Raw genomic sequence first — 12,685 nt, 5'->3', positions numbered from 1 at the left:
AGCAATTAGTTTATTTTACTCTATGAAGCATTAGTTTTAATAATTTCTTTATCGTTATGTGTTTAATGAATAAAAATGCTTATGTTTATGTCTTCATCAAACAGCATTTACTGTTTTACTTCTTCCACAACTAAACATGAAATAAGACCTAAGAAAGCAGCTAATCTACTGACATTAGTAACTGTTTCATAATTTCGCAAATGATTTGCTTCTAATTTATAAAACTTTAAGTAACTAATGAAATTTGTGCACTGTATGCTTGTTGAATGATTTCTAATAAACTAACTGTATACCGCTGATGGTGTAAAGCAGTTTAGACAATACAACAATGTTTAATCGAGTAAGTGAAGTTATTTTTTCCTATGTGTTCTCATTCTCCATTATGATATTTTTTATTAAACATATGAAAGTAATTTTCAAACTCACAGTGTTGTCACCAGGGACGAGGTAGCATTCAGATTTACTGATGTCTAACAGATAAGCAATAACGAAAGTGTCAAAAAAGATTTGCTTGCCAGAAGAGAAAATGAACGCATATGGCAGGGAAGGATATAACAAAAGTGAAGAACGAAAAATACGATGAATTCATACAGTGTAGAAGGACATAAATAAAAGCGAAAAAATAAGACTAGAATCACTTAAAAAAAGTTATTGCCCAATTTAGCTGGCTTAAACAATTTAGTTACTGTTGGAACTCAACTGGGCAAAGAACATCTGCACGAGACAAGGTAGAAAAATTGTCTTGGCTAGGCAAGAGAGTAAAATATTATATTTATATTATAATAATAAATTATTTATGTCAGTGACTGTTACATCTATACGTATTCAAGGGGGTTAATTCCCAACTCATACTAAGTTGAACAAACTCGTACAACCTCTCCACTCCGGGTTGGTCTGGTTCCTTAGAGGGTAGCTGCCACAGAATCATGGCCAAACAGACACAACCTTATATTGAAGTGAGGAATAATGCGAATTATGACAATTCATATCCTGATCCGAAGGACATAAACCAAGAGCACGACAACATGCAGCAGTGTTTAAGTAAGTACTATAACGCCATGGTAAAAAAATAGTCAAACATTTTACATCTAATAACATTATTTTGAACTAAAATTATCACTTAGAATAGTTAGAATTAAAATTTAGAATAGTTTTCATTTATTTTTTTTATTATTATATATTTTTTTTATATTTGGTACAACGTTAACAACTATATTTAGATATTAGTGATGGACATAGAGCACAGGCAGCTCACTGCGCAGACTTGTGCTTAATAATAAACAGAACTTATATTCGAATGGTCCAAATAAATATTAAGCGTTTACAACACTCAAAGAAAAATACAACAGACTTAAAAATTCATTAATCATTCAGTTTAAGCACACAATCATACAAATTTAATTACATGTTCACATTTTATTAAATTTACATTTGTTCTTTGGTGCTCAGCATAATGGTTTAGGCCTAATCTAAGTCTGCTAAGGTGGTCAAACCCAGTACGGTTTACAGAACACTGCTATTAATGCGGCATTCTTCTAAGGAATTGATGCAGTTTAGGAATAATTATATTTAATTCACTATGTACATTGATATCTAGGCTTACCTGAAATACAATTAAAGGTATACCATTTATAAGCTGACATATATATATGTGAGTGTGTGTATTTATACGCGCACACGACCGCTACTTATGATCAGAAATTATTTCAATAGATACTAAAACATGAGTAAGTTCTAGAAATATTAGATTTGTTTTAAAAGTACAAAGTTTTCAAATATCCGCAAGTAAACGGTATTTTGCACTTGTGTCACAAAAAATTGGCCATTTGTACATTATGCAGTATAACATAGTAAAAGGCCAATAAAAGTGCTACAGATGCATTAATTAGCTAGTTTGTTTGCATTTAAAACAAAGCTGCAAAACAACATATCTGCTCTATGCCAACTACAGGTATCGAAACCCCGTTTCTAGAGTCATAAGTTGGCACACATCTATCTCTCTGTGTCACTAGGTTGGAATGCATTAATAATAAGGAAATTTGCAATGGGTATAACTAAATACTAACTAATTATAAGTTATTTATAAATCGAATTTATTAACAGACATACTATTTATGTACTACGCAGCATTTCCAGTATAAATAAGTGTTAAGAAACAAAATAAATGTCGGCTGGTTTTATTTTATAATTTAAATAATTGTATGTTTATATTAGCAACGCTTTGGTACAGATATATATCCATTAAAAACATGAATTTTTTTCCTTATACATACACATCAGCTGGTATAAAAAAATCCAACAAGTCTAGCTTTTTCTTGGCAAATCATTAAAACTTAAATTGGTTGTTTCCTAATTTACTCTACTTCTCTACCTCGAACATAATATGTTCGTATGCACGAAATTGAATACACATTTCCAACTGAAGGACAAACACTTAAGAACTAATGCACATACAGTTTGGTATAAGGCACTGATTACCTCTTTTTTTTTTTCTTCTTACGCTGTTGTTTCGTATACTAGATTCACGTAGCACGTGGCATTCGTAATGCATGGGAGAATCGAAAATTTGAATTAAATAAAAACTTAATTCAAACCAGGTAGTGAAATTGAACTTGTTGACTTTGCCATAAAAAGCATTAATAGCAATCGTATTGTTTGGAACATTTTTATGTAACGAGTCCGATTTTAACATATATATTCACATGTATGGAACTTCAGACATACGTCATTTATTTATGCCAAGCAAGTTTAATACGGGAGCGAGTAATATCTATGTTTGAAGATTTACACTAGGGGCATAAAATGTTCATGAATGTACAAGTTAGCTGCTTCATTGCATGTACTGATGATAAACTGTTTCTTGTCAACCATTTGGACTGCTCGGTGCTTATTAATATATTATTTATGAATTGTAAATCCTGGTTTACGTGTTTTAGTAGAGAGATAAGTTCCGAGTAAAGTCACGCAATCAGAGGCACCATTGTTAGCTCTTATACGTTGGAAGTAACATTTATAACATATAGATAAGTATATGTAACGTTAGAGAAGTAAAACCTAATTTTATCTGAGTTTTCATTATTATTTTCAGTTCCAGAATATTTATAAGCATCTAGTGGTGTGTAGACCAACTACACATGACTTTTGTTTGGGGCGAAACGCATCCTTGCCATTAACGTATAGTGAGTCACAGTTGTTTGTGTTTTTGACAATATGTTTCACTCTTTTTCTTGCATGTGTGGTTTAGAGGATGTTACAGGTGATTGGATGTGTGTATACTTTATAGTATGTCACATTAGTTTTGTTAAGTGTGTCAGTTACAGGGTGTCACGTGTATTGTTGCAGGAGTGGTACACCACTGTATTGAAATCTAGAGATCTAGATATTTTTAATCTCTTTTAGTAATGCCCATTATCGCGTTGCTTGATTATTGATAACAGTTATGAATGCTGTTTTTACACTTTGGTTATAAAGAGTATTGTTGTTGTATTTATTCAGATTGAAACCCAAGTTTTTATGCTGTTTTTACACTTTGGTTATAAAGAGTATTGTTGTTGTATTTATTCAGATTCAAACCCAAGTTTTTATTAAACCTAACGTGAGAGCGACACGTTATTTTACTCTCTTTATTAACGAAAGCAAGTTTGTATCTTTGTTTATTCAAGAAGTTTGTGCAAAGCTATACAACTCTTGTCTGTAAATAGCCATCCTTAATCTTTAACCGACAATCTGGCTAGAAGGCATTTAGTCAGTAGCACCCACCGTCACTTCTCTGATTTAAAACTGAGGTTTTACCGTTACTGTTGCACATTCATGAAAACAACAACAACACAGTCTTTAACTGCAGCGTAAACTATTACCTTTCTCATACTGACATTTCATGAAATGTCTTTATTGTGGTACATCTTAACACAAACATAGTTAATGAGAAACAGAAACATTTATTTGTGTTATAAGAAAAGAGGGTTTAAAATTGTTTCGTCATTGCCTAGAACGACAAAAAATACAGGGTTAAACAAAATAATACGCTGAGTAATAGATATATTATTGGAAAAACTATGTGACTCAAGCGTTAAATTACTGTAAACGTATAATAGATGTATAACAGAACTAGCCACTAGCCATTATTAAAAGTTAGTAATTCATATTTCATTTCCTATGTTCATTTATTTACCGAAACTGGCAGTGGTTGAGTAACTGAAATTAGAGATTGGTGAATAAATGTTACAGACAATGGTTGAGTATCTCAAACTGATGATGGTTGGATAACTAAAACCGTCGATGATACCAATTTATTCTTACTATACTGTCCCCCTAATGGCAAGTCTAAGCCTTATAATGTTAAATATCGGGTTTTGATACACAGCACAGATAGCACACTGTATAGTACAAAGATGTAACGAATTATCATCTTGGCTGTTTGAATATTTTCCAGGCCAATTATTATTTGATATATTAAAATATCATAATTAGGACTTCAAGTTTGAAAATATTATAATTAAAGCTTGAAGTTTGAAAATAACATATTTATGAAAATACGTTGATTATAAATAAGTAAGAATTAAAGAGAAAGTAGACAAAAAAGGCGATATGCGACTTTTGTTATAAGAAAAAAAATTAGGTAGATTTTTGGTTGTTGAAAACATGACTTTTAGTTGGACATCATATTGATGTAATATAGTGCTTAAGGCAAAACCCGGATGTTCGGAATTTCCTTCTGAAAAGAAAGCTAAATAATTCACGATTTCTCCATACAGTAATTTAAAACGACATAAAAATATTTCAGCCAAACTATATACATGCTTTTCTGGACATCAGCTTTAACAAATTTTTCCAAAGGAATTTCAATACTACTAGACACAAAACGCACAAATCTTTCTCAATGGTACATTTAAAGTAACGTTGTATTTCATTATCCTTTCTCCTTGAAGGTTAAAGGTTACAGTAAGAACAGTTTTTTTAAAGAATTGTTGTTATAAACAAAAAATTATCTAATAAGATAAAAATGACAGAAAACGTTATTATGAAGGCGTATCCAATTCTTATTCAACAGATATAAGCTCTCAAACAAGTACGATAATTAGAGAGAACAACATGCACAATTATTTGAACGATAAACTTAACATTCTGTGTTCTATTAAAACCCCCCTCTCCAGTGGCACAGCGGCATGTATGGAGACTTACAGTGCTAAAACCCGGATTTCGATACCCCTGCTGGGCAGAGCACACACGACCTATTGTGTAGTTTTGTGCTTAACTTCAAAACATCTGTTCCAGTAAACTGTCAAGTTCGATTATTGAAAACCAGTAAGCGTGAGAAAATTTAAGTAATTTTTTAACATGATATTTTTAAAAAAAATCTCCTAATCGATTAGAGTAAGCTCTTAATCAAAAACAATTTTAAATAACACGGACAACATATTAATAATTTAAAATTATGAAATGCTCTACGTTTCTTTATATTTCCTAATCGACTGGAGTAAACTTTAAACCACAATTTTTAAAACTAATGACACGTGCAATATTTAAATGACTGACCTAAGGTCTACCACATGTATTTTATTTTAATATTCAACTGGAATAAGTTCTCAGAAGAAAATGTACAACACGTGAACGGTTATAGTTTTCAATTAATTTAAATGTAGGCTAATGTACTGTTATTGTTATTTGCCAAGCTCATTTTTAGTTCGTGTTCAATTGGAATGAAATTTGATTTAATAATTTAACGAGCAGAAAATCTAGTAACAGCTAAAATGTGTGTACATATATATATAGACCTAACTGAAAAGTAAAGGTGTTAGCATATTAATAAAATTGGTAGTTGCTATTAATTAAATTAATAACTTTGTTTCGAATGTGTGTTGTTTTTAGTTTGTTACTTTTAAAACTCGAGGCGAAGTGTATCTAACAAAACACACAATTAAAAACCTACCGTATTTTCCCTAATTAACAGTCCTCTCTAATTTTCATCCCCTCCGATAATTATTATAAAGATTAGCTTGTATGACAAAAGTGATACCCGAACATATAATCCTCTTTTATTACCGCAATTTTGATTTGAAAAAAAATATTTAGAAAACCATACACAATTATTAGCACTAAAATAAACAAATCTCATATGAAAAATAAAATCCAGAGCTAACAAATACTAGAATTAGCTCACCTCTTTGCAGTTTGTCACGCCTCCAGGAACGTTAATTAAGGGGCAATACTGTATATATAATTTCAATTTTGTATGCAATAAATATTTACTGCGAGCAGGCAGTACATAACATAAGAAAATAAACCATTAGTAGTCAAATATTGTAAAATAGACTATAGCTCACAGTTTATAAAGTTCTAAACCTTTGATTTAATGACAGTGTTGACACTCTAGAAATACGTATATTGAAAGTCAGTCTTTAATAAAATTGGTCCAGCATGGCCAGGTGGGTTAAGGCGTTCGACTCGTAATCCGAGGGTCACGGGTTGAATCCCCATTGCACCAAACATGCTCGTCCTTTTAGCCGTGGGGGCGATATAATGTGACGGTCAATCTCACTATTCGTTGGTAAAAGAGTAGCCCAAGAGTTGGCGATGGGTGGTGATGACTAGCTGCCTTCCCTCTAGTCTTACAGTGCTAAATTAGGGACGGCTAGCGCATATAGCCCTCGTGAAGTTTTGCGCTAAATTCAATAACAAAAAGCAAAAAAAGCTTTAATAAACCCTTGAAAGTGTCTCTCTGCATTATTTCACAAGCAAGGTGGAAAAACATTCGCGGGCGTTGTACGAAGTTTATAAAAATTGAATCTATTAAGTCTAAGAGCAAATAAATAGTTTAAAATCTCTGCACGGGAAACAAAAAAATTGACATGGTAGTAAATATTTATAATAATAAGAGTTTATCTATATACATATCAAAATAGACTTTTCAAACAAGAAATGCAACCTACTTCTTAGTGGATGTATGGACCGTATATCCAGATGTAGTTGTAGTGGGAAGAACTATATCCACAGAACGTGACCGGTAGGTCATTAAGTCATCTTCAGCCACTTCTTCTCTTCCAGGAACATTCAAGAATGGAGAATCAACTGAGATTGACCGGATCTGTTTCGACTGAGATGGTACTTCCAGAGAAATAGATTCTAAGTCACTGGCCGTAGGTGATGCTAACTTGGTTCCATCCGATGACGGTGAACACAAAGTTACTACAACAGGACAGTTTTTTAGATCCAAGTGTGTGGGAGCACGAACTTGGCCCAATTTACCGTCTTCAATTTTGGCAACTTCGGTTTCGCTTTCTATCGCTTCTGAACTGGAACTGAAGTGCAAAGACTTCTCACTTAAACTTGAACATCTTGAGAAATCACCTCGTGCGTATTCTTCGAGATACAGACAATGCAAACATTGTTGTGAGCTCTGTGTCTTTTCGCTTGAAGTGCGACGCCGTAATCGCCAGCGGGGAACATCTAAGGAAGATCCGGAATCAGCTGTCGTACCAGCAGCTGAATCTAGAGAACGAGACCTCTGATTTTTAGAAGTAGGAACGCTAAGGTGGGAAGACGAATATTCGCCCAACTCTTCCTCTTTGGAAAATCGAATTTCATCAAATGAGGCTGACCTCAGCTGTTTTGGAACGTCTAAGAAAGGAGCGGATGGTGGTAAGGGTGCCTCGATGGCAGGACCTCTTGACTTCTTGAACGTTTCTCGGAGCTTATGCATGCTGAAAAGACGACCTTTGGCGTTGGGATACTCACTCATCAGAAAATACGATTCCTGATCAAACCCCAATGAAATAGGATACACAGTAGGATGAATGTTCAGGTTCTAAATGAGTAACGTTCTGGTGATAATAGGAAAGAAATACGACATTAACAAAGGGGCAGAAAAAACTAATGAAGAAAATATTAGACAAAATCGGACCATTTCTCACTTTTCAAGTACAATAATAAACTAATGTAAAAAAAATATTGATTTGTTGCACAGACAGAGAATCATGCAAAATTACTTTCAAAAGTTACAGCTGTCCCTTTTTAAGATTTCAGATTTAGTAAACCATCATGGAATTTTTTGCGAAAATTATTTTTCTAGCTTGTAGAGTTGTAATTATGCTTGAAGATGATATTTTTACTTTCTATTTTCAAGGAATGCAAAGTTTATAAAACATTTTAATATGTTTTTTTCTCAAGTTGTTTGCCTAATAAAGACCACCTTTGTATTGAAACAGACACTCAAATGCTTAGAACTTAACTATTTTGTCATTCTACTAAAGATGTCTTTCAGTCGTCTTAATGTTTATTCAGAACATGTTTTGATTTTGGAAGACTTTTTCAAACCAGGAGGAAAAGGGTTATTTTTTAGGATTGTAACGAAAGTAACGAGCTTATTTAGAGAAAAAAGCAACTTTAACGTTTGAAGTACCTTACACTTCAAAACTTATAATAAGCAACTCGATTTTAGTCTCAACATTTTTAAAGGGTGAGAAATAAGCCAAGCCCTGACACCTTACTTATTAGTCTAATGAAGAACTATGAAAGTCCCAGTTATATTCCCTGTTCATTTTTAGGAATGGATAAGTAGCCGTCTATATACGTTTTCTGTATTACATTAAAAAAACACCCAAGATTCTACAGTCGTATATCTATTTGAGAGCTTGATTCGTTTAAAGAAATGATAAGACTCCATACCTGTTTCACCCTGATGTCGTGAGTTGAAGAATCAATGCTCCATAATTGGTTCTCTCTCGAGTTATTAGTTGAGATAGAATCAACGCTTCACATTTGACTTTCTCTAGGCGTGTCAAATTCGAAGGGAAACATGTAGGCCGTTCCGTTCTTGTTCTTCAATGACCGAATCTTCCTATGTAATGAGGAAGATCAAAACTTCCGATTCAAGAACCTACAGGTGCCAGCAGCTCACCTGGTGAACTGACAGATTTCACTCAAACGCAACAGCTTCAAAGTATGTCGCCAGCGTACAGACAATGTGGAGTCGATGACGTCAGTTGACTTGGGCGGAGATAGGTTGCTTTGCTGGAAGACTTTACCAAGGTGTTTTTTTTTTAACCCTCAGTGATAAATGTTTCAGAAGCAAATTCTCCGCAAGGCGGTCCAATCGCAGAAAAATATTTAGTTTTGCAACACCATTACAGCTCACATGTTATATCTCTGCTATTCAATCTCTGCCTTGTCGTAAAAAGCGTCTTTGTATCCATGACAACACCACGAACTGAATGAATTCAGTAGCTATGGCGATCACTGCCCAGCGGAGCAGGTGCTTCTGCTTCTCCGCCGAGAGATGACGGAAAAAGTAGCGGCGTCAAAATGTGAATGACTGTTCGTATACAGTAGAAGAAGAAGCGACGCGTAGCTACAAAACGAGATAAGTGGCCGGTATCTTGGTTTTACTTTTCTGTTCAGGTTCAATAATGTTCCAAATAGTCGAAGTGTTCAAATGAGCTGGTAGTGGAATTAGTTGTTTCGTTTTATTTTGCAGCGTTAAACTACAAATCCAGATTAAACACATAATGGATTAGTAACATGTTTATAAAGACATCTTATCAGTTATGTAGTTTACAATTAAGCACCTAAAGAAAAAACGTGTAAGAACAAAATATGATAAGGCTGATAAAACAATCCTCTTTTATAAGAATACGAGATAATTTTTAAATTGCTGGTCCAACTATACAGAGCAGCATACTTATATAATTTTAGTTTCTATTAGTACAGTAATGGAGAAATGTTGTCATATTTGCGGAAAATCCTAGCAGAACGTGACTGCAACGAAAACTGAACATGTTAGAGGGTTTCATGATCGAAAGAAACACGTACATTCTTGACGTAGAATGAAACAATTGCAGTGGACACAACAAAAAAGCCCCCGATAGTACAGCGGTAAGTCTACGGATTTACAACGCTACAATCAGGGGTTCGATACCCGTCTGTGGGCTCAGCAAATAGCCCGAAGTGGCTTTGCTACAAGGAAAACACACACAACTAGAAGTATTCCTCTTACAGCTTCTCAGTTCTATGTGTCTTGTAAATATAAAACTATATTATTTCCGGTAATCTCTCATAGAAATAAATCGCTGACATATTCAGTCGTTCAATGCGTTAACGAAAGGTATATTGGATTTTTAAAAGCGTGGTTACGTTTTCACATTCACTTTTCACTTTTAGGATTACAAGAGCGACTTATCCTACACAGTATTGGTATAGTTATCATCAGAATATATTTTTCAAGACTTTCTTAATTTCTATGAAACGTTTTATTTGCTTCAAGCACCAAGCTATGCTATGGGCTATCTACGATAGGTGAATAACAGGGATCGAACACTACAGTTGACATTTTAAGGTCTTACGTTTATCGCTGAACTACTGGGATATTTCACGAAATCAAACCTAGTCAGTTTTTGAGTAATAAACATACGTATTTTGGTGTTCGCAATTTTTTATTAATCGCAAATTTTCTTTCAAATAGAAACCTGCAAGCTTAAGCAAGAAAGCAGCGTTTGAGGATTTTCGATTTAAAGTTTAATGGTGATTTTCTGACTGCAATACCAGTAATGAAACAAAGAACAGTGAAATTAAACAATAAGTGTTACATTTGAACTTGTTTACAAATTATTTACGTGTACTATATTTAAAGCTGAACTTAAAATATAGAAGTTTGACGGTCATCAAAATATAGAATATTATGTTATATTATTAAATATATCATGTTTTGCTAAAACCTTTCTAATGTTAATATTTTGAAGCATGAGTGCATGGGTTGTTATTGAAATTGTACTCTACGTAAACATTTTTCTTTATCTGTAACAAATCGATTACTTACATTAGTAAAATAGAAATGTTTTCTTTCTTTCAGTTTAAAAAGTTGTCAGCAAACGCAGTAAATTTTCTCTTTCATTAATCTTAAAAAGATCTCAACAAATTCAGTAAATGTTCTCTTTCATGTAGCCCAGAGAAAGACGTCAGTAAACCCTATGAATGTTTTCTCTGGTGTAGTTCAAAATGTTATTAACAACAAGTGAATGTTCTCTTTTGAATACGTTAAAATGACGTCTGCAAGTTACTTCAAACACTACTTTTATCTAAGTGCCCGGCATGGCCAAGCGTGTTAAGGCGTGCGACTCGTAATCTGAGGGTCGCGGGTTTGCATCCCCGTCACGCCAAACATGCTCGCTCTTTCAGCCGTGGGGGCATTATAATGTGACGGTCAATCCCACTATTTGTTGGTAAAAGAGTAGCCCAAGAGTTGGCGGTGGGTGGTGATGACTAGCTGCCTTCCCTCTAGTTTTACACTGCTAAATTAGGGACGGCTAGCACAGATAGCCCTCGAGTAGCTTTGTGCGAAATTCCAAAACAAACAAACAAACAAACAAACTTTTATCAAACAGAAATCCAGAAGTGAAAAGATACTTAATAACAATGTTTTATTTAATAATGCTTACATGGCCACTGCCACTGTAAAATATATGAAAATGACACAAAAGTAATGTTTCTTATGTTTGAAAGTATGTTTACATAACGTTTTCAGGAGGCACATCTTCAACTTGTACCTTTTGAGGTCCAGTTTATCACGTGTTTTTTTCACATAAAGTGCATACCTTTCCCTGTTCTTTCATAACACCACGGTCGATTAGTTGATCCTAATGCCACGATGTGAAATTGTTACTGAATCGTACAGAGGTTTCTAGGTTAGGAGAATATCGAAACCTCTGTACGATTCAGTAACAATTCAGTAACTCAGTAATTACGAATTAATTACAATGGTCACCTATCATGCAGAGAAAGTTGTACACAGTGCCTTTGACAAGTTGAAATAACACGCCTGCGTATACACTTCTGAATGTTCTATTTGTCATACAAAAGATGCCAATAAACCATGTGAATGTTTGTTTTTGAATTTCGCACAAAGCTACTCGAGGGCTATCTGTGCTAGCTGTCCCTAATTTAGCAGTGTAAAACTAGAGGGAAGCAGCTAGTCATCACCACCCACCTGTCTCTGATCCTAAGGCATGGATAACGTAACAGTACAGATGCCGTCATTTATGTGAATGTCATTTCGTGCTCATAAAAAAAATGACTACGCGAATGAGAGCATTCACAGAGCTTACTGACTTTTTAATTTATTTGCATAAAAGAGAACATTCACTAGTTTTTACCAACATTTTAAACTATAAGAAAGAAAACATTCGCAAGGCTTACTAACATCATTTAACTACAGGAAAGAGAACGTTCACAGAGTTTACTGATTTATTTTTGAGTTTCATGAAATAGAACATTCACAAGGTTAACTGGCATATTTCTAAGCTACCTAAAAGGTAATATTCATCGGGTTTACAGACATAATTTTGAGCAAAATGAAAGAACACATTAACATGGGGACCGGCATGGCCAAGCGTGTTAATGTGTGCGACTCGTAATCTGAGGATCGCGGGTTCGCATCCCCGTCATGCCAAACATGCTCGCTCTTTCAGCCGTGGGGGCGTTATAATGTGACGATCAATCCCACTATTCGTTGATAAAAGAGTAGCCCAAGATTTGGCGGTGGGTGGTGATGACTAGCTGCTTCCCTCTAGTTTTACACTGCTAAATTAGGGACAGCTAGCACAGATAGCCCTCGAGTAGCTTTGTGCGAAATTCAAAAACAAACATTCACATGGTTTATTGGCATCTTTTGTATGACAAATAGAACATTCAGAAG

At 34.3% G+C, this 12,685-nt stretch overlaps 1 protein-coding gene across 1 annotated transcript in view; it reads right to left on the bottom strand.

Moving 5' to 3' along the window:
• The window catches only part of LOC143238394 (diacylglycerol kinase zeta-like), a 196,345-nt gene extending 186,870 nt beyond the window's left edge, over positions 1 to 9,475 (bottom strand). The window contains exons 1-2 of the mRNA XM_076478560.1: positions 8,665 to 9,475; positions 6,930 to 7,820 (exon numbers count right to left, since the gene is read on the bottom strand). Of these exons, the coding sequence (XP_076334675.1) occupies positions 6,930 to 7,738 (809 nt within the window). The 5' untranslated portion in view covers positions 7,739 to 7,820; positions 8,665 to 9,475. The remainder of the gene's footprint in view (positions 1 to 6,929; positions 7,821 to 8,664) is intronic.
• Positions 9,476 to 12,685: the final 3,210 nt, after the last annotated feature.

Source organism: Tachypleus tridentatus, chromosome 13 (genome assembly GCF_004210375.1).
Source record: "Tachypleus tridentatus isolate NWPU-2018 chromosome 13, ASM421037v1, whole genome shotgun sequence".
Lineage (NCBI taxonomy): Eukaryota > Metazoa > Arthropoda > Merostomata > Xiphosura > Limulidae > Tachypleus > Tachypleus tridentatus.
Note: the sequence above shows the minus strand (reverse complement) of the source record. Positions and strands in the feature narration are given on the sequence as shown.